This window comes from Dichotomopilus funicola (genome assembly GCF_033296635.1).
Source record: "Dichotomopilus funicola strain CBS 141.50 unplaced genomic scaffold C8A04scaffold_13, whole genome shotgun sequence".
Lineage (NCBI taxonomy): Eukaryota > Fungi > Ascomycota > Sordariomycetes > Sordariales > Chaetomiaceae > Dichotomopilus > Dichotomopilus funicola.
The window spans coordinates 75,551-96,774 of record NW_026944034.1 but is presented as its reverse complement, the minus strand read 5'-3'; the positions used below and the strand labels follow the sequence as shown (position 1 = coordinate 96,774).

Below are 21,224 nucleotides of genomic sequence, written 5' to 3'. Positions count from 1 at the left end.
AGATAGACATGGGAGGTTTACACTTCAACTTGAGCAAGATGATTCAAAGCGGGCAAAGTGGATTGGGGCCTCGATCGATTTAGCACGGCGCGGATAGATATACCCGATGTTGGAGGCCAATTTTTCTCTGCTCCCTTTCACATTTCAGTGGGCGGAAGGTGATTAAGTTATATACTTACCACGAGTATTCGGTGGGACAAACCCACAGTTGGATATTGATAATGCACCGTTAACATAGGCTGTGGTTCAGCACCCATCGAAACGATAGCCATTGGCAAGCAATTAGTAACTTTGCATTTGTGATCCACCATACCTAACAAGACAGGCTGGTGAATAACTATGTGTGGGGTTCAGAGTACTGAACCACGGATTAAGGTTTCATTTTTAGCACACCACAACCCGACTTCGTCCAAGACTCGACTTATCATGTAAAATATGGGTACGCTGATAGCAGAATATGCCATTAAGAGCTCTGGATTTCAGCAGCGACGGTATCTCGGTTTACAGAAGCCCTCCAATTTAATTATGCTATATCCGCACACAGGCCCATAGATAATATCATCTAAGCCATATGTATGCTCCCTGACGCCGAATGCTATGCGAGTGCGGTGAATAATAATGGTATCAAAGTCAAAACGTTATTGGTTCGCGGGGAACCGGACAGGCGCGGGGAATACGCCCAATTGAAGGTATATATGGCCAAGTGACCTCCTTGCCTTGGGTTTAAAGCTCCCTTCATCATCAGGAAATCTCTTCCCCCCAGTCTATGCGTCTTCGTCCTTCCGGCCACGAGCAAGAAGTAACGTAAGTTCACTTTTCGACCGCCCAAAGGGAATTGGTGGAGTGGGATTCGGCGGTGTCGGCTTCAGTTGGGTTTCTAAAATGGAGGACGACGGCTGCGAACCGTAGCGGACCTTGTCCGGTATATCCCTTGGTTCGGGAACGGCGGGCTCTGACGTCATCGTCTCCGAGTCAAACTGCCCACGGGCCGTGGCAGTGACCATGGCAACGCTGCTAGTCGCTTGTGTGGGAAGGAGAGCCACGCCGGGCTCCCGGAACCGTTGCGAGGCATCCGAGTTATTGGAGCGAGAGCGCACCATCATGGGTGCGCCGTGTCCGAAAGACTGGTCAATCACAAACCCGGCGACAGGAAGAGGAGCCGGTGATTTTGAAGACGAAGGCGGCGGAACGCGAGTCCGGGAGTTTGTGTCCGCTGCCGGACGGACTGTGGGAGGATCCCGGACATCTTGAGTTGAGCTTCGCGGGGGGCTCGCGGGCCGTGTTGGCTGGTTCGTAGTGGTCGCATCGGCCTGGTTAGATGGTTGCATGGGAGGAGTGGCCTGGGAAACTGTTCGTTTGGGCCCCGGTGGCTTTGCTCGACGCTTTCCGTTGGCCTTCACACCCAGGCCATGGTCACTCGTCTGTGACGAAGATGAGCCTTGTCCAAGTAGTTGTGACGGGGTTGGCGTAGAACGCTTGGAGCCCGAGCGTTTTGAAGCCGCGGCTTGTCCATTCCGCTGTCCGGATTCAGGCGCTGCCGAAGTCTGCGAACTCGTCCTTCGGACTACCACGGGCCGTCTCTTGGATGCCGCAGTGGCCACCACAAACTTCCTCCCCGTTGTCGCCGGCGCCTTCTCTCCTGTGGTAGATGAAGCCGGCTGGCGGGTGCTCGTTTCCGTCCCGGCCCCGTTTGGTGCTGCAATATTGTCTGTTTGACTCGCCCCAGTTGAACTAGTAGCATTTGGCGCGGGCGAGGAAGTGGGGGCAGCGTCTCGGCCTTGTCGCGACGGGGGAAGGGGTGGCGGGGGCATAGCAGGGGCAGTTATTGCTACGGCGCTAGCTGCGGTGCTCGTCGACGCGGTCTCGAGGTCCTGGATGGCCTCTTCACCGGAGGTTGGGGGTGAGGCGAATCGCGCGGTCGGCCGCGGCCCAGAAGAAGAAGGACCCCTAGACTTCTTCAAAATAGGGTGGGCCGGCGGAGGCCGCGAGGATGAGGGAGTCAACCCCTTCTTACTGGTCGAAGAAGTAGACCTCTGCCCGGGACTACCAGGCAGCCCAGGAGCCGGCCCTTGGGCCTCAGTTTCGCGTCCATCTCGTTCAGTAGCAGTTTTCTGTACATCAAATCAGCACTGGTATACCGGCCGCCCCGCGCATACATTCATCCTACCTTGGAGCGCTTGAGCCGTCCTGTGGGCGCAGGCAACGGTACAAATGTTGGGCCAGTCGAAAATTCCTCGAAGAGCCTAGCGAGCTCAGGTCCACTGAGGTTTCGCAACTTTTCGCTGCCCCAAACGTGCCACCAGAAGTTCTCTAACCGGAACGCGCTCGGGTCGAAAAGCCGCCGAAAGGTGGTGGTGTAGACTATTCAAGCCCCGTTAGCTTTACTACGTCACTTAACCTTGGGGCCACAGGCTGTTCTTAATACCGTTCCAATATTGCTTGAGCTTCTCGGGCGGGACCACTGGGTAGCTTGCGATTTCGGCGTAGATTTCCTGGGTGTTCTCAAAGAACCCCAGGGGCATCATCGAGTCCATTTTTCCCCGGCGGTAAGCGCTAGGCGGTCAGAATGCGGCTTGCTGGCGGAGAATTAACACTTCGCAGCTGCTGGGGGATCATGGCGTAAGGTTTCCTTGTTCCACGGTGCCAGCAACCAGTCTGGCAGGAGGACAGAAGAGCCGGCGGATAGTGTACAGTTCAGAACCACCTGGCTAAGGCTTAAAACCTGAGGGTAATCTGATCGAGGGCCAAATCTTTGGTGCTTGTCAGCCCTTTGCCCCTGGAACCGTTGGCTTGGGACGCCCCACCACTGTTCAGGCGGACAAGGGAAGAAGGCGGGAGGGTTCAGTGAGATGAGAGAAGGGGATGAGGGGGATTCCGACAGACCGGACCACGTCACGGAGGCCGCAGCATCGGCAAACGGGGCAAGGGACAAGGCGGCTGAGAGCTTTTGTGTGCAGTGTCATCGAGACCAGGGCAGCTCCTCCTGAGCAGAGATGCTGGTGTCCTGAGGGAGCAGGCCCTTTTGGATTCGTGCCCGCCACGCGAATTTGCTTCTTCTCCACGGTGTGCCAATAACCACGCCCACCGTGACGATTCGGGGTCTGTCTGGAATTGTGGCCCTGGGGGATACTGTGTAGGCTGGACGGAGATGGAGTGTTCCGGAACACACTTACACCCAAGTTGTTACCGGTCAGAGTCGAAGCTGTTTGGCCAACACAACGGGAGTCCGGTAGTGGAGAACTTCTCACCGCTTGCCCAGCAAACCCTCCACTACGCTGTTGGCCCCGGAACCGATCCACGATTCTGGGCCTGGGTGACGAAAAGACCGTTGAGGTGGAGGGGGGTTGGGCAGTTGGTCGAGCGTGCTGTTGGCAAGATGCCCAGGGAGCCCTTGGGAAAGAAGACCAAGGAGGACCGGACCTCAGCCACAGTCATGAACGTTTGCGATGTGGGAGGAACACACTACAAAAGGAAAGCGCAGCTCTCAAGGAATGAACAGTAAAGAGGGTGAGTCCGTCTCGGCGTTTGGGAAAGGGAGGCCCATCAAAAAGAAGGAGCGAGTGGCTGGCCACACAGACTTGGGCCTTGTTGCTCGATGGCTTACGATCTCGCTGCCTAAGTGTTGTGTTCGGGCTCTCTCTCTCTGGGGTGATCCAAACCCCGAAGTCAACGTCCCCTTCCAGCTCCCCTGCTGACCGGCGATGCGCAATGGACATGCACAAGACAGGCCATACAGGGGTCGGGGGTGTTGCAACCCTTTTCCAAATTAGCGTTGTTGGGGGGATCCTGGGCGGCGGTGGTCGTCTGTGGGGTGTCTCGGATCGCCAAGGTGCTGTCACGCGGCGGACCCAACCGATTGATAAACCGCCCATCACCACAATTCCATTCTCCCGAACCCGGCGTTCTGGGAATCATCCCTTCTCTCCAGCTCTTTTCCACCTCATTCTCAATTTCCAATCTCCCCACCCACGCCTTCCGGTCGTGCCACGGAATGCTGCAGAATCAGGAAGGTGCTCTAGAGGACGCCAGCCCTGCGCTGCACGCAACATGGGACGGGGCGGAAGGAACAAACTGGCCTCCCGCTTGTGGCCCCGACGTCGTTGGGCTTGCTTGCACGAGTTTAGCAGTTGTGTTGGGAAATTCGATTCGAAACTGCCATGTCGTCCTTCCGTCCTCCAACTTCCCCCTCGTTTCTCCCTCTTTCGTCAACCTTGACCTCCCGTCCCGTTACCACGGGACCTGCTGTATCTCCGCATGGCGAGACAAGAGCGACAATCACCTGACGGGGATGAGAGGCACGTGGATTCAAGGTAGCACCGGAGCCAAGCCTTTTCGCCGCCGACCACACAGCCACCCGCCTTCGTCCATGGTTCGGTCAGTTCTTAAGGAACAACCACCGGCCTGAAGTTTCCTTTTTTCTCTTCGGCGTCGCCTCCGTTTACCCACCCGTGCGACTCAGCTGCGAGTAATGATCCGCAGAAGGAAGCAAAAAACCCTCGTTCCGAGTTCAGGTGCCCAGGCGCCTCGTCAAGTCCCACATTGCCCTCTGCCAAGCTCACACAAAGATCTTTGTTTGGGTGTCTGATGCCCTGATACCCTGCCAAACATCTCCGAGGCATGTCCTGGTGTAACAGGAGGACCTGGTCCCCCACGCTCCAATTTTTACTACCGATTGCACATTGGGCTGAGGAAAACAGATGAAACCATGCTGCCCGATTTCTTCCCAGTGTCGCGGTAGTAGACAAAAAAGACGGTCAACGAAAAGAGCTTGCTCGCCGTGCTAGTTAGGGATTTCACACTGGCCCTACTCAGCGGTGAGTAATTTCAGGCCCCTCGGGACCGGCACAGCAAAGACCTCTTACCGTCAGATATCAGCCCAGAAGAGACTGCGGTTCCACGGCCTCTGCTGACCACAAAAGCCTCGTGGGGATTTCTCGGCGGCCAACGACCACTCCGGCCATCAGTCGCAAAAAACGCGGGACTTCCGGAGTCAGACGGTTATGACTGTTAGCATTTCGTTGTCCACCCACGAATCCAGGGTCCAAGCCGAGGCCCCGCACACTAACTCGACGGGAGGTCATGGCCACAAGACCTTCCAGACTCCAATCCAGGGCGTTTCCCCGCGCAGGAGCAGCCAAGGGGCCGAGAGATTTACACCAATAAATAAACGACAAGCGGACCGCGCGAGCGAGTCAGATGCGGAGTTAGCGATCACCGCCCGAGGCGACGCCTTTCCCATCACTCCGCCGCATCCCGCGTGGGGAGCTCGGGAGCTTGGGGAAAGTGGGCCGGAAGGGTAGTTAGAGGGCAAAGCAGAGTTGATACTCATCCAACCGTTGTCGAGATTTGAAGTGGCCAGTCTCTTTTTGGGATTCGCGGGCCAACAGGACAGAAGAGTCGTGGCAGCTCCTGCGATTGGTCTTCACTCCAGTCGTTGGCCTGCCACGAGCCTGCCGAGATGCGATGACCAACCGTAAGGGGGGCATTGCACAATCTGAAGCTAGACACACACTCCTCGTTTCCCAAGTACGTTCGACTCACCTCCACTAGATCTGTAAAGAGCAGTGTACCAGCGTTGTGTTGAGCCGTGACCTGCGCCCCGTCCGAACCACCTCTCCAGCCTTGGAAGAATCATGACCGGAGCCCGCCGAGACGCCGCCTTGGGTAACACGTCCAGGTAGTTCGTCCTAGACGACGGTGCGTCTTGTTCCGTAATCCCGGTCCCTGCCCCCCGACGCCGGATCTGGAGTCTCCCGTGGATAATACTCCGTCTGGATGTTCTACGGTACCAGGGAATTGCAAAGTACGTCGTACCCCAACATGATGTGCTATCATATCATCCGTGTTATCCTGCCCCAACTAGTCACCCGCCCATGTATCCCCCATGTGACGACTTATCAAGACATCCAGGTTGGCTCGCCGCCTGACTTGTACTATGTAACAGGTCACTTCACGGTGAAACCACTTCACGGACCAAGACGTCTGGGGATGCCTCACCGCGCTGTCGGCTAGCGAGCTAAATTTACCCCCATTCCTCAAGCTCGCCTGGGGTAAAATAACCTGCAGTGCGGCGCCTGTATGTCTCACAGAAAATGGTAGGTCAAATCGGCGCTACGGCGTGTCCCGAGATCCATATCAAGCGAGCAACCCAAAACAGAGTAAAAACAAAAGCAACCACTTGGAGGTTTGTAAAACCCGAATTCGAGACGTCACTTGATTGGCGGCGCATCCCAGGAAAAGCAGCGAATCCTATTTGCCATATTCGTATCCGATGTGCCGGGCCGCTGCGGGCTGAATCATTGCTTTACAGCTAGGCCGAGGCGTCCTAGGGCGAAAACAAAGACCGCGTACATCGGAATGCGGACCCCGACAACCACATGCCATCTTATCGCTTGAGTTCGTCTAACGTTGCCCACCTTATCTGCCAACTGACCTGCCCACCTACGCGGCATTTGGATATCTCATGATACCCATCCCACGCCATCCCTTAACCCCTCGACGCTAACAACCGAACGTTGTCATTAGCCCCTCCCCCACCACACAAAGTAAGTATTATCCCGGGATGTATGTTAAGGTTACCATCCCGATCTCGAACCCGATCCCGAGCTCGATCCTGAGCTCGATCCTACTTACGACACAACCGTTGTTAAAAAGTGACCGGGTGACGGAAAAAAACACCCGGTCTGAGCTCTCCTGCAAACACGGATGCAGATGCGGGTGCGGATGTTGCTGTACTGTATGTACAACAGATATGTGATGCGGGCGCACGCACATACGGATGCAGTACCCCGGATGCGAGCTACGGGAGTGATACTTCCCAGCCTTCTTTTAGCTTTCATCCTTCTTGTTTAATACGGGTAGCTTGCGCGCTCATTCCTTCGCTTGCGTGTAGGGAGCCCTTGATGGGTGGCACCAGAGTTGGGAGAATGCAGATCTCTGAGCTGGTGAGTTATTTATTAGATTTAAGAGCAGTGGGGGGAGGGCTTGTGTGTACGCCGTGTGCTATTCCTAAGAGTATTGTGTGGGGGTTAGAGGGAATTGGGTTAGTATGGCAGGAATATGAGCGTTGCTCAGAAATCACGAGATGGTGGACGTATTACACGCTTCACTGCGATGTTTCACCGCGATGAATGCTTCGCCACGACGGGGACATGCAAATCGAGTGCCAAATCGGTATTCTCATTTCTCTGCCCTATATCCGGATGGAGAAACGAAGTCCCCATTCCTTAGATCCGGCCGTGAAATGTGTTATTAACTGCCATTAACATGGCGGTACCTAGGCACCAAACAAATTCCCATCCTAAACGCCTTGCCGACCAACCAACCGTCCGTCCCTATCCCGTGTCGTTTACCCGTTTTTTTATTTCCCCTGTTCTCGGAACTCCATTTCCTCGCTAAGGAGAAAGAAAGAAGAAAGAAATAAAGAAAGACGGAAGAGATTGACGAGATCGCTTATGTGACGGTGTAGCCGCCGTCAACACGGAGGTCGGCGCCGGTAACATAGCTGCTGGCATCAGACAGCAGGAACGTGACGGGACCCATGAGGTCCTCCGGAGCGCCCATGCGACCCTGCGGAATGAGCGAGGTCCACTGGCGCTTGAGATCCGGCTTGTCGTCTAGGATCTTCTGAGTCCTGTTTGAGGGGTTTGAGTGATTAGGACTTTTTTCTCTCAAGTTTGTGACCGGTGGGTGTGGTAATACACAAAGGGCCGGTGAATTCGGCAAGGGGGGTTGGGCGGCTGGTTGGTCTCAACTTACAGAGCGGTGAGCATGTAGCCCGGGGAAACACAGTTCACTCGAATACCAGCGCCAGCCCACTCGACGCTGAGAGAGGCGCACAGGTGGCGCACGGCGGCCTTGGCCGCGTTGTAGGGACTGTGGAGCAAACTTGTGTTAACAAACCAAGAGCAAAGGCAATGTTTGTTCCGTGGTGCCGAAAGGGATAGGTAAATACTTACGCCTGCGGCTGGGGAACGTTGACGATAGCACCGCTCATGCTGCCGACAAACACCATGCTGCCCTTGGCCTTACGCTCCATCTAAGAATCAGAATTGTTAGGACAGGCGGCCGATTGCGGATAATCCCATGTAGTTCTGAGGGAACTTACCAGATGTCTAGCGATGGTGGTGGCGAACAAGTAGGTGCCGTCGACGTTGACACCCCACAGCTTGCGCATGCGGTCGATAGGATAAGCGACAGCCTCGAAGTTCTCCGTGAAACCGGCGGAAGTCACGAGGTTGTCGATCTTGCCGTGCTCCGCAATGATTTCGGCGATGCAAGACTCGACACTATCCGGGTCCGAGACATCGGCGTAATGAGCGGTCACACGGGGAGGCCTAGATGTGGGGATATTGTTAGCAACTAGATGCTTGGTTGATGGTCGATGTTAAAGAAACTGACTTCTTGTCGGGGTGGTCCTTGCGGAAGGTGTCGACAATGTTCTGAGCCTGCTTGGCAGCCTCCTCCTCTTTAGAAGCTGTTAGCGATAGTGAACCGGGATTTGAAAAGGTGCATTGTAACATACTGTTGAGGTCGACAATCGCCAAATCGGCGCCGCTAATAACCATTCCCTCTATGGAAACTCGTTAGCGAATGTTTGTCACATAATGTCACGATAGACGGGAAGAAAGAAAACCGGTATAAAAGAAAACTGGAAAACGAGAAAACTAGAATAAAAGAAAGTCGGAATAAAAGATAACCGGCAAACGAGAAAACCGGCAAACGAGAAAACCGACAAACGAGAAAACCGGCAAGCGAGAAAACCGGAATAAAAGATAACCGGAAGAAGAAGAAAACCAGAATAAAAGAAAGCCGGAAAAAACAAATAAAAACCGGAGCAAGATCGGGAAAGAAAGGAAACAGAATATACTCACGGCCCATGACCAAGCCCAAACCACGGGCACCGCCCGTCACAACGCCGACCTTGCCCTGCAGCGAGAAAGTCGCGAGGGTAGGGAAAATGTGCGCGCCGGCACGGTCAGTGCCCTCGACCGGCTCAGAAGAAGGCAACTGCTCCTCCGGTGGGTACTCGACAGTGATAGAGTCGTCAGTCCGGGCGAAAGCACCGGGAGCAATGTTCTTCTTGCCGCCATTTCCGTTACCGTTACCGTTCTGCTGGAGAAGCGCCGGAAACGTGTGGAACGCGGACACGGCCCGGAAACGGCTCGGCATGGTGGGGTTCATCAGATTGACGGACGCGATTCCGAAAGCGCGGTGGGGCGGGGCGCGCCCCGCAGTGCGGATGGCGAGCCGCGCGATTGGAGACATGGTCGCTTGCGGGGATCTTTGATGATGCCGGGGGTTTGTTAACAAGACGGGTAAATGATCAGAGTTGTTGGTGTTGAATGAAGGGAAAAAATGAGTGCGGTTGATCTGAACGCAACACTCGAGGATGGCGAGTGGAAAAGTTAGGTTGCGTTGTTTGAAACAAAATCGGTGGGAGAAAAAGAACTTCTCGTGGGAAGACAGTTATAACTTTTGCTGGCCTGGCCCCGGTGCTCGCGGTCTTTGAGCCCGGCATTCTAGGCCCAGCTCAAGGTGGGGCAAATCGGGGCAGTCTGGGTCCGGGAAGGAGCGGATCTGCAGGTTCTTCACGGCCAGACTCCGGGTTTTTGGTCAAGCTGGTGGGTAGAATCCACGGCAGGCTTAGCGGATAGAACGATAAGAAACCATTTGGGTGTGTTCGCCCAGCGCTGCCCCAGTTACTGTCCCAGCCCACGACTCGTCACACCCCGCCAAAGAAGTCACGAGGACATCAAAAACTGACATCTTTCAGAACTGATGGATCATCCTACCCAAAACGGGTGCTGGGAGCCACGGAGAAGGGTATCCAGCACCGGGATCGGAAATAGACCTCCTGGGGCAGAAGCAACATTCATGACACGTTTGTGGGGTGAGAATGGGAAATCGAAAATTCCCATCCATTCACCAGAGCAGAATTGGAACACGGTGGCTGATCACGATAGTTCACTGGGTGAGGCACAACTTCTAAGGAACCCCAACCACGGGCATGGGAACAGAGGTCAACATACCAGAGAGGCAACCCGGTGTTCAGAATGGCCCAATGGATGCAGTGAGGTTACAGCGTGCCCAGGGCCTGGGAGAGCCGAGACTGTCTCGACTGTCAAGCTGTCGCCTCTAATGCAACATTTGCATGCGCACTGCATGCGGCACGTTGCTTCGGCCGCTCGGGTCGAGTCCGGCGTCTTGTCTCTGTGGGCGGTCAGGACGGCACTCGCCAGCTGGACTGTCGAAACCGCCACGGATTGAAGGTCACAAGACCAAATGCGATCCCACGATGTTTTCAAGATCGTCATTTCAACACGACAGCAAAGCAGCACATCCCGCGCCGGCCCGTCACCGCCACGACCCCCACAATTTTGACACGGAAGACCAATTTTGCATCACGGCCGATTAACATCGAAGAATGAAATGGCATTTAGCAACCGCTCAACATGTTTTACATCCTGAAAACTCCAAATTTGGTCTGTCCTGGCGGAACCACATTCCGGCCACCCATTGCCGCATTGAGACCCAACCCCAGATACTGCCGGGTGTGTGCTGGGGGGATGACACCGTCGTCCTAACCAGATATATGTTAGCAAGCCGTTCCAAATTCAACGCAAAAAACAAAACGTCAGGGGGGAGGAAATTCGATCAGGCCACTCACCCATAACCGCGCCGATGAAAAGACACAATCGCTCTCCCGGTCAATCCGTTCCTTCAGCCCCGTATCCACCTTCTGCCCGACCGTCTCCATGACACTGGCCAACTGCTCACCACCCATGACACCGATCCGGGCGTTGGGCCACATCCACAGGAAGCGCGGCGAGTACGCGCGACCGCACATGCCGTAGTTGCCGGCACCATAACTGCCGCCAACAACGACGGTAAACTTGGGCACGTCGGCGCAGGCGACGGCGGTGACCAGCTTGGCGCCGTTCTTGGCGATACCTTCGCGCTCGGCGTCCTTGCCGACCATGAAACCACTGATGTTTTGCAGGAACACGAGTGGGATACCGCGTTGGGCACAGAGCTCGATGAAGTGAGCGCCTTTCAGGGATGAGCTGCTGAAGAGAATGCCGTTGTTGGCCACGATACCAACACGATGGCCGTAGATGTTGGCGAAGCCCGTCACGAGCGTGGTCCCGTAGTCGCGCTTGAACTCGGAGAAGGCGGAGCCATCGACGATGCGCGCAATGACTTCGTGAATGGGCAGCGGCTTGCGCAGATTGGTCGAGGCGATGCCGAGAAGCTCAGACGGGTCGTAGAGCGGCTCGGAAAAGCTGTTGGGGGCTACGGACGTGGACTTGGTCGGCCAGTTGAGGTTGCTGACGGAGCGGCGTGCGAGCACGATGGCATGAGAATCGTCCACAGCGAGATAGTCGGTCACGCCAGACACAGACGAATGCATCTTGCCACCGCCGAGGTCTTCTGGGCTGACCACCTCTCCCGTGGCTGCCTTGACGAGCGGAGGCCCTGCGAGGAAGATGTGGCCCTGTTCCTGCACGATGATGCTTTCGTCGCTCATGGCCGGGACATAGGCGCCGCCGGCCGTACAAGGCCCCATGACGACCGCAATTTGGGGTATCCCCGCGGCCGACATGCGTGCCTGATTGAAAAAGATGCGCCCAAAGTGTTCACGGTCGGGGAAGACGTCGGCCTGGTGCGGGAGGTTTGCGCCGCCGGAATCGACGAGGTAAATACAACTGAGGGACGGTTAGCATGCGTAGCAGACAAACCGAATGTAGGTAGGTATCCAGCATCAAATTCCAGGAGGGGACTCACGGTAGCTTGTTTTCTTGCGCAACGGCCTGCGCCCGCAGATGCTTCTTCACCGTGATGGGGTAGTAAGTCCCGCCCTTGACTGTGCTGTCGTTGGCAACAATCATGCAAGTAACGCCCTCAACGACGCCCACACCGGCAATGACACCACCCGCGGGCACTTCAGCCTCGGGATACAGCTCGTGGCCGGCTAGCGGCGCCAGTTCCATAAATGTAGTCCCCGGGTCAATCAGCGCGGTGATTCGGTCCCGGGGCAGCATCTTTTTGCGAGCCAAGTGCTTCTCCCTCGCCTTGGCCGGACCACCCTGTTGGACCTTCTTGGTCAGCTCGTCTAAGCGGACCATGGCCTCCCCCATGAGCCGCTCGTTCTCCTTGTACTCTTCCGAAGTCGTGTCGACATTGCTCTTGATGACGGATATGGCGCCGGCTTGGTGTGGCGTATTGAAGGTGGCCACCGTTCGTCTCGACGTAATGTTTGGGATGGACTGGTTGTATGTGTTTGGTCTTGTCCGTGTGCGGGTGCGGGCCCCGAAGGAACGGGCGCGGAGGCATTGGCGACCCAATTGGCGCGAGAGAAGAAGCATTTCTCTGGATGGTGTTGAGAGCGACATTCTGGCGGCTTTCGAGATCCTCACGATCCCACGGTTGAGGTTATGCAAAGAGGTTGAAGCCCGTCGATTAAGGTGAAAGGTGCAGGAGATATTCATTCCCCAGGAAACTGACCGGAAGCTCGCTGTTGCTGCCCCTCCAAAACCCGGGGTAACTGCTGGGGCTGTGAGAATGGCCCGAGGTAAACCGTAACCCGGCGCAAGCCGACTCCGCTGTCATGCGCCGAACCCCCAGCGATGTCACAAGGCCGATTGGCCCTGTTCTGATCATCGGCTTAAAGTCCGGCGGACGGCAAAACGAAAAGTCAACTAAACTTGGCCGCCAGGGAAGAAAGACGAGGCGTACCCGTTTTGTTCGCTTCTCTGTGTTGAATTTGTGTTTTTTCTTTCTCCCCCCATTCCCGTTCAACCCCTATCCGATCCAGCCAACATGTCAGGTCCCACGATATCACGAGCGTTCTCGCGCGCCAGGACACACGCCGTTCCCCGCCAATTCAACCTCGGCTCTTGTTCGCTACTAGCATCGTCAAGGACAGCAGCAGCAGCAACAACCCCAACCCCCAAATTGACATTCGCACTCCAACAACGGCGCAATGCCTCGTCCAAACACCCCAAGGGCTTCGAGCCCCCATCGCCCGCCGACCTCAGCGAATTGCGCGAGCGCGTGCAAGAATTCACCCGCCGCGAGCTGACCGAGGAGGTCGCGGCCGCTACGGACAAGAACAACAACTTCCCAGCCGACATGTGGGCGAAGCTGGGCGAGGCCGGGTTCTTAGGCATTACCGCCGACGAGGATGTCGGCGGGTTGGCAATGGGGTACCAAGCGCATTGCGTGGTGATGGAGGAGTTGTCGCGGGCGAGCGGGTCGATTGCGCTGAGCTACGCTGCGCACTCTCAACTATGCGTCAACCAACTGCAGCTCAACGGCTCGCCAGCCCAAAAACAAAAGTACCTCCCCGGTCTCATCGCCGGCACCCAGGTCGGCGCGCTCGCCATGTCTGAGTCCGGATCCGGTAGCGACGTCGTCAGCATGCGCACCCGCGCTACCCCCGTTGACGGCGGCTACCTGCTCAACGGCTCTAAAATGTGGATCACCAACGGCCCCGACGCCGACCTCGTCGTGGTCTACGCCAAGACCATCCCCGGCGGCGGCTCCAAGGGCATCACGGCCTTCCTAGTCGACACCTCCTCCAAGGGCTTCGCCTGCCTGCGCAAGCTCGACAAAATGGGCATGCGCGGCAGCAACACCGGCGAGCTGGTATTCGAAAACGTCTTCGTCCCCGAGGAAAACATCCTCGGCAAGCTCAACGGCGGTGCGCGCGTGCTAATGGAAGGGCTCGACCTCGAGCGCCTGGTGCTCTCCGCCGGCCCGCTGGGCCTGATGCAGGCCGCGCTAGATGTCGCGCTCCCCTATGCGCACACGCGCAAGCAGTTCGGCACGCCCGTCGCGCAGTTCCAGCTCGTCCAGGGCCGCATGGCCGACATGTACACCAAGCTGCAGGCGTCACGCGCGTATACATATGCGACGGCGCGCGCCGTCGACGAGCAGGGGGTTATTCGGACGCAGGACTGCGCCGGGGCGATTTTGTATGCTGCGGAACGGGCTACGGAGTGCGCGCTAGATGCGATCCAGATTCTGGGTGGGATGGGCTATGTAGAGGAGATGCCTGCGTCACGCATCATGCGGGATGCGAAGCTTTATGAGATTGGGGCTGGTACGTCGGAGGTTCGCCGGATGGTTATTGGGCGGGCGTTTAACAAGGAGTATGCCCACTTGGGGTAGACCGAGAGGGGTGGGTAGTGACTGATATAGAAGAAAATATATGATACAAATGATATAGCTTTGATTTTGGAGTGGCAAGCTGTTCTTTCTTGTTTTTTAAGCACGGATTTCCCCCTCTTGAAGGCCACTGAACATCCGGCATTCCCATTTTGGTAAAACCTCACAGGCCGTCTCGACAACATCTAATTCTGAAGTTGGCTCTGTTTCTTTCTTTCCAGAGCGAGGGAGCCAAACTGCATCTAATTTGAAATAATTGTTACCGCTCATAGAGCCCACTGGAGGAAGCAGTAAAGAAGACGCTTCTGTCAGTACTCAATCAAGTACGAGCGGTGGCAGGATTAGCCCGGAGTTGAGTACCCGGCTCCGGTTCCGATGGATCCACTTCGGGCCGGAGAAGTGGGACCGATCGGCGCGGGTTCTCCGGGACCGCAAACAATATTTCGGAACCCGAGACGGGGGGCGGCATGGTGCGCATATCCAGGTGGTAAAGATAGCTATTCGCCAGATCGTAAATAGAAGCTTAAGCGGCCTCCGTCATCGCATAGACCGCTGACTTTTGTAACTCGGTATACTGGCAGCTGTTCCCAAACTTTGATCTAATGAGTGCAACAGTTGCGTACCAACCTCACTGTTGAACTTGTCGCAGATGCGAGCGCCATGCAGAGCTACACCGCTTTTTTCTTTATGGTATCCACACATTTTACCGATCTGTGTTCCTCGAGAATTCACCCTCGCCTTGCATGCGGCATTTCAGATATGCATGTCCCCCCCGGAACATGTACGTGAAAGCTAATCGAGATATTGTACTTCATGATCAAAAGGCGGAAGACACATCCGTCATGACCCCCACGCTCTTCCGCCAGGCGGAGGCGCGTGGTTGGAGTACCAAAAAACACTCTATCTTGTGGGGTGATAGCTACGAAATATAGGTTGCTTCATCTTATATACTTCCGCAGAAGCAGTGTAACGTCGGTGTGGGCACCTCACTTGCTAGATGGTACCGACGAATCTTGCTCTTCATGGCCCCGCCCAAATTTCTTCATACCTGCTTGGCTACCGCCTAAGCTCCGATTCCGTCCCGCTTGTAGCATTTACTTACCGCGCGAGGGACGGACCTAATCTTCAACATGGTGAAGAGTTTGGGTTCCCCCAAACCACCCCATCGTCCCGTCCCCGTCCCCCTTGGCTTTAAATTTTGCACCTATATCCGGTAAGCTTCCAAGTTTTTCTCAATTCCTCCCACTCTCACCTCATCATGCATGCAGCGGATGATTCATTTTCTAGAAACTATAACCTACTGCTTTCTTACCCTCGACTATATCCAACCATCCCCCACCACTCCCAACTCCCAACCCCGAGTCAGAGAACCAAATCCATAGTCAATGTCATGCGTCATGTGTCATGTGTGCGGGGGAGGCAGAGGATGAGGCGGCCCTTGAGCAGGCTATTCATGCTTAAAAGAAAACCGAGCCGAGAAAATAAGCGAGGGGAAACGTGTGCGGGCCGCATTACCGGGCGGGAAATGATGCCGCGGCCGTGTGTGCAAGCAAAGAAACTGGTTCCCGGCTTTTGGGGGGGAAGCCGAGATGCAAGAGCGGCTGGGCGGGTTCCCGCATTGGGGAGAATCATACGTGTTTTACTATGTCGTAAATTTGGGGTTGGGGACTTGGTCCTATCGCTGAGCGGGTTGTTGAGGTTTATAGGAGGTCGGGTGGGGTTATGGGGTAAGTGATGGGAATGGTAGAAATGCACCCCAAAGGACGAAAAAAATTGGGAAATATCAAAATCTGCTGTACGTCAACGGAAAGTCTAGACGGAGACAAAGCTGTGTGGTCACGATATCTTGGGGCCCGATGCCCCTCGCTTCGGTTAGAGAAATTAGTGGCCAACCACACGAGAGCGTTTACGGCTTGGAGAAGGAGACTTAGAGTGCCTAGATAATATAAAGATGTCTTTGTGTTTTCTACACTTCGGTCACGCCTAGACATTTGTTGGAGAACTCTCCAACCCCAATCAACCACCTGGGTGTCTACTAGAATTCCTTCTCCACAAGAGTGTATCCGCACTCGAGCCGCAGTACAGGATGTCGAAGTAAGCTCGATCCTGGGGTTACGGAACCATGAGGCGGATCCACCGGAGCGAGTAGCATCCTGCAAGGGGAACGTTGTATCCGGCGGCAACGGTTCCCCCAGCTCAGAACCAACTGATATAGCTACAACAGAGGAAAATGCTAGATCGGCTTGTTTAACAGAGCGATAAAAGAACGTCCTTGTCCTACCGGACTCGGTCAGCGGTGTACAGTACATGTACATGTACCAGGTTATCGACCGCTGAAGAATCAATATCTCAAAATCGCCACGGTAAGGCACACTTGAACGGTGTACGAAACACGGCTTGTCCGTCCTGCATGGAGTTGTGGCTTGCCTGGACCGGAATATGCAGCTCCTCATCCCCCCGAGCCGCCCACGCCCACTCCCGCTTGCGAGCCGCTCACTTGCTCGCTGACCCCCCCTGATGAGACTGCAGCAGCTCCACTCAACCGCGATCTTGTCCCCATCGAAGAAACATGCCCCAGTCAGGTTTTATTCTTCTTTTCCCATTTTACCCCGTTGATGTCCACTTCTTGAGCCCACTGCTCCGGTTATCGTGGGGAGTTTTGGAGGTGGGTAGGACGGCGGTGCATGCAGCAAGGGTCGTTAAGCTGCAAGACATCTCGATGAGGGTCCCGGAGCAGGAAAGTTGACAGCTGGGATAAAACGTTCCCCACCCCCCTTCTTTCGACCCTAACGTCGTCTCGAGCACTTCTGGAACGAGTCTACGAGGTGATCGGCTAGGCTTTTCGCCTTTGATTACTCGTCGACTTTCTGGAAGACGAGTTAGCATGCGAGTGTGCCACGTTGATAAACGTTTCTCGTCATTCCCGGGCCCACGCGTGGCTTTTCCCGTCACCTTGGACCATGACTTGGCAAAACCCCGCTACCAAAAGCGGACAACGGCGGTGACGAGGCGCGCCCGGCTTGCCGGCCAAATGACCTGATCTTTTCTTTCTCGCCGCTGCGTCAAGAGTGTGGGTTGTAGTCTTTTTCCAGATCGGATTACTACACTACATAGTAATGTACCGGTTGCCGGTGTGGTTCCAAGGGGAACTTTGGGAGCTCACCGGTCGAGCTGGGGTGTCACGCGAACGGCGTCATGGCTCGTCTCAACTCGGCAATTCAATCCATCGCGTTTTCCATTCCCCCCTTGCCCATTAGTTAGAAACCGAATTGGCTGACGAGGGGGAAGAGGATGTGATGTGATGGCGATTCGTGATTGGTACCCCAAGTTCTCAAAAAGTCGGGTGTGAAAGCAGCCGGGTTTCTGCTCACCGGCACTTTGGGTGTGATTTGTTTCGTTGTCCCTGGCGAAGGAGGGATGTACTGTAATTCGGATGAAGAATAGTGTAGACAGGACCCTACACCCCGGAGGGATCCGTTGATGCGGAAAGCTGACCGACGGTTGCCAATCCGGTCAGGACAACCATGAATTCATGCGGGCGACAGCCAGGGATCGGGCAGCCTTCCGAGGAGCAGCGCCCAGGGGGGGTGTTGCGGCACGGTTGGGGCCCCGGATCACTGGGGAGCCGGGGGCGTGTGTGCCTGGGTCGCCCTGCCTTTGCCTGCTTAGCGTCGATACGCCCGATGGCTGGGCCCTGCCAGTGGCTGTGATTCGCGAGTTTCCAGGCGGGCCTGTCCGCTTGCATGCGAAGCGCGCTGTGGGCGCTGCGAACATGGCCTTCCCGGTCGTGCATCCTCACCGGTCTATCGCTCGTCGCAGCACGAGGTACGACTCGAGCCACATGGGAAAGGAACGAGTCACGGAACAGCCATTCGCTCTTGCCGCCCGACCGCATGAGGTGGCCGGTTAGCTGTCTGCGTTTTGGGACGGAAAGAACCTATGGAGGCAGCCACGGGTCGCGCTTTCAACGGCCATACATATTTGCAGGAGGTAGATAAACTGCACAAGCCCCAGGAGGAAAGGGCAAGACTTTCAAACCCATAACTTACGCACACCGCAAACTGTCTGTGACAATATTGAAAATCAGTAAAGCACCACAGTCTCAGAGCGTGAAACAGCTACCGATCCTGAGATAGCCTAGCCGAACGAGCCGTTGTTGTTTTGCTCTCGCAGCCGCCCGCTGCCATTTCCCCACTGCTCATACGCAGCAGCATATCGGTTACTATTATACAACATGGTTCGACAACAACCCAAGCCCGGCTCAGACGACTCCGAGCTCCGGCTCTGGCTCGACGAGGTTGACAAGAGCATGGACTTCCGCCCCGCCAGTGCTCTCGGCATGTCGTGTGGAACCGTGACGATCGATCCATGTCGGGCCATGGTCCTGGTCATCTGGAACAACCGGCTGAAACTCTACCAACTTCCCAAGGGCCGCCGAAACCTCGACGAGAGCATGCTGGTGGCCGCGTTACGGGAAACATACGAAGAGACGGGCCTGCACGTCACCCCGCTGCGGCTGGATGTAGCTACGCGGGCGACGCCGGCCAAAACACAGGATTCGGACACATCCCAGAAGCCACCGAACATCACCGAGGGCCACCCGAGCAACGAGTTTGTCGGCGCGTGCTTCTACCCAGACCCGCAGTCCGAGACGGAAGCGCTCAAGATTGTCTACTACTTCGCCGCAACGGCCGACTGCACCGACTCGAGAGACTCGGGCACACAAGAAGAGTGGGAGAAGCTGGATGCCAAGTGGATTCCGTTGTCTGAAGTGCCGAGCACGCTGCGCTTTGCGGCTGAGGTCGACGTGGTGACAAAGACGGTGGCCGATATGAAGAGATCGGGATACGCAATTGGGGCGTAAACTAGTGTTTTGGTGCGAGAAGGATGATATCTTTGGAAACAGGCGTTTGAGTTACAGTCGTGAGTTTGTGGTTGGAGAGGATTTAGTGATGAGTATTGCAATGGGTCGGTTGGGGGTGTGTTGGGCAATTTCCTTGGAACAATGCTGTTTTCGGGCCAGGTTTCGGTAGCGATTTGAAAAGCCGATGTTTTTTTTCTCGTTGGATTGATGATAGTCCGGGTGGATGGAACAGGGAGAAGTATGAATAATACGCAAATTTGACCTAGCAAGCTAGGCAAGGTGCTTGTGTTTTGCTCGAAATTCGAAACACCCACATAATCTTACGAAAGTTCGCGACACTTGCACTTTTCGAGCCATGCGAGATCGCACCAAAACTGGTAACACGGTGGGACCGAATGCGAAGGTGGGGCCGTGCACCGTCAACCAACCACCTATTGGCGGGGCTGTTCTCGGCACGCTCGGGAACGCTGGGCCGAGCCGTTGGTGACATCAGAGCTCCCCGGAGCTACCCCGCATCGAGATGCAATTCGCAGCTTGAAGACAATCGAAGACGTAGGTTGAGGCACCCTTTGCCGAAAACGAAGACGGTTTAATTATCATTTATTGTGTTTAAATAACGGGATCTCTTCATGTTTTTGAGTTTACACGTAGAGCAAGACTTAACAACAAATTGCTGAGTTAAAAAGGTATGCCCGTGCTGAATCAGCTCCGAATCGCTAGGCCCATCTACCCCGCACCTGCGAGCATCGCTGTCTCGCGGCCCGGCACTTACATTCGCCATCTGTCTAGCTTTCGCCTTCCTCCCCTATCACCAGCACAAAACCCAGACGCCGGGAATTCCCCAAGACTCTCAACACACACCAACGTAACACAAACTACTACTTCGCACCACCCTACCGCCAAAATGTCGACGATGCCCGCGAGCCACGGCCACAATGCCGCCTGCTGCAACATTCCCCCCGTCGTCTCGACCGGTTACCAGGCCAAGGGGACTTATAAAGAATACGGCGACTTGAAGACCTGTGCGTTATAATCCCGACCCATTGCAGACACAGGCTCTTCCCGGTAAACTAACAACCTCCCGCCTTTACTCCCAGACACCACCGGCCCCTCTGACGCCTCCAAGGGCATCGTGATCATCTACGACATCTTCGGCTACTTTGACCAAACCGTCCAGGGCGTCGATATCCTCGCCACGAGCTCCGACACAAAGTACCAGGTCTTTATCCCGGACTGGTTCAAGGGCGAGCCGTGCCCCATTGAGTGGTGGGTTTACCCTACCTAGGCCGCTGGGTATCAATTCCCTCTTTTCCACTGGTCGAAAGCTAACAGCTCGCTCACTTAGGTACCCGCCCAACACCGAAGAGAAGCAAAAGAACCTGGGCGCGTTCTTTGGAAAGCACTCGCCTCCGAGTGTGGCTCAGGCCTTGCCGGGTTATGTCGACTCTCTCAAGGCCAAACACCCCGAGATCAAGTCCTGGGGCGTTCTCGGCGTAAGTTCCCCTATCCCCTTCTACATCCCCTTTGTTGATACTAATCTTGTTAAACATAGTTCTGCTGGGGCGGCAAAGTCGTCAGCCTCACCACCTCCGCCGCAACCAACCCCTTCTCCATCGCAGCCTCCTGCCACCCAGCCATGGTCGACCCGTCCGAGGCCCCCGGGATCAAGGTTCCACTGGTGCTGTTGGCGTCCAAGGAGGAGCCGGCGGATAAGGTGCAGGCGTTTGAGGCGGCACTGACCAATGCGGGGGCGAAACATGTTGAGACGTTTGGGGATCAGATCCATGGGTGGATGGCGGCGAGGGCGGATTTGAAGGATGAGAGGGTCAAGGAGGAGTATACGAGGGGGTATAGGACGGTGTTGGACTTTTTTGGGAAGAATTGGGCGTGAGTTCTTTTTTTCTCGTAACATTTTGAACCTATCCGCCCTATTGTGGGGGGGCAAGGCCCTGTGCTGTTTGTGGAATTGGGACGAGGAGGCTAAGATGATCATAAAAAGGGATGGATTTTCTCGGCTTGGAGAGTCAAGATTGTAGGAATGTACGTGTAGTGTAGTAAGAATGTAGAATCATAAGTGGAGCGAAAACACCCACCCATTTTGAGAGGACATTGATGTTCTGTATTAAATGCAAACCAAACACCAAATTAAATAGACACTACTACGGTAGGTACCACAGTAAAACAACCA

The 21,224-nt window shown here is 55.5% G+C and overlaps 6 protein-coding genes across 6 annotated transcripts; 3 read left to right on the top strand and 3 right to left on the bottom strand.

Moving 5' to 3' along the window:
- Nucleotides 1–764: 764 nt before the first annotated feature.
- On the bottom strand, nucleotides 765–2,534 carry C8A04DRAFT_26450 (uncharacterized protein; the record flags this gene model as incomplete). Its single annotated transcript, XM_062779927.1, has 3 exons — nucleotides 765–2,111; nucleotides 2,168–2,361; nucleotides 2,426–2,534. 3 exons carry the CDS (start codon nucleotides 2,532–2,534, stop codon nucleotides 765–767), a joined length of 1,650 nt encoding a protein of 549 aa, XP_062639076.1.
- Nucleotides 2,535–7,452: 4,918 nt separating this feature from the next.
- C8A04DRAFT_26449 (uncharacterized protein) lies at nucleotides 7,453–9,267 on the bottom strand (the record flags this gene model as incomplete). The annotated part of the gene is made up of 7 exons (XM_062779926.1): nucleotides 7,453–7,633; nucleotides 7,759–7,875; nucleotides 7,959–8,038; nucleotides 8,108–8,336; nucleotides 8,401–8,467; nucleotides 8,525–8,572; nucleotides 8,874–9,267. The coding sequence occupies 7 exons, from the start codon at nucleotides 9,265–9,267 to the stop codon at nucleotides 7,453–7,455; spliced, it is 1,116 nt and encodes a 371-aa protein (XP_062639075.1).
- Nucleotides 9,268–10,459: 1,192 nt separating this feature from the next.
- On the bottom strand, nucleotides 10,460–12,395 carry C8A04DRAFT_26448 (carboxyl transferase domain-containing protein; the record flags this gene model as incomplete). Its single annotated transcript, XM_062779925.1, has 3 exons — nucleotides 10,460–10,582; nucleotides 10,670–11,708; nucleotides 11,788–12,395. The coding sequence occupies 3 exons, from the start codon at nucleotides 12,393–12,395 to the stop codon at nucleotides 10,460–10,462; spliced, it is 1,770 nt and encodes a 589-aa protein (XP_062639074.1).
- Nucleotides 12,396–12,822: 427 nt separating this feature from the next.
- On the top strand, nucleotides 12,823–14,175 carry C8A04DRAFT_35517 (acyl-CoA dehydrogenase/oxidase; the record flags this gene model as incomplete). The annotated part of the gene is made up of 1 exon (XM_062783202.1): nucleotides 12,823–14,175. One exon carries the CDS (start codon nucleotides 12,823–12,825, stop codon nucleotides 14,173–14,175), a length of 1,353 nt encoding a protein of 450 aa, XP_062639073.1.
- A 4,231-nt stretch (nucleotides 14,176–18,406) lies between these two features.
- C8A04DRAFT_10368 (NUDIX hydrolase domain-like protein) lies at nucleotides 18,407–19,036 on the top strand (the record flags this gene model as incomplete). Its single annotated transcript, XM_062776555.1, has 1 exon — nucleotides 18,407–19,036. One exon carries the CDS (start codon nucleotides 18,407–18,409, stop codon nucleotides 19,034–19,036), a length of 630 nt encoding a protein of 209 aa, XP_062639072.1.
- A 904-nt stretch (nucleotides 19,037–19,940) lies between these two features.
- Nucleotides 19,941–20,927, top strand: C8A04DRAFT_10426 (uncharacterized protein; the record flags this gene model as incomplete). The annotated part of the gene is made up of 4 exons (XM_062776578.1): nucleotides 19,941–20,058; nucleotides 20,134–20,302; nucleotides 20,382–20,533; nucleotides 20,608–20,927. The coding sequence occupies 4 exons, from the start codon at nucleotides 19,941–19,943 to the stop codon at nucleotides 20,925–20,927; spliced, it is 759 nt and encodes a 252-aa protein (XP_062639071.1).
- Nucleotides 20,928–21,224: the final 297 nt, after the last annotated feature.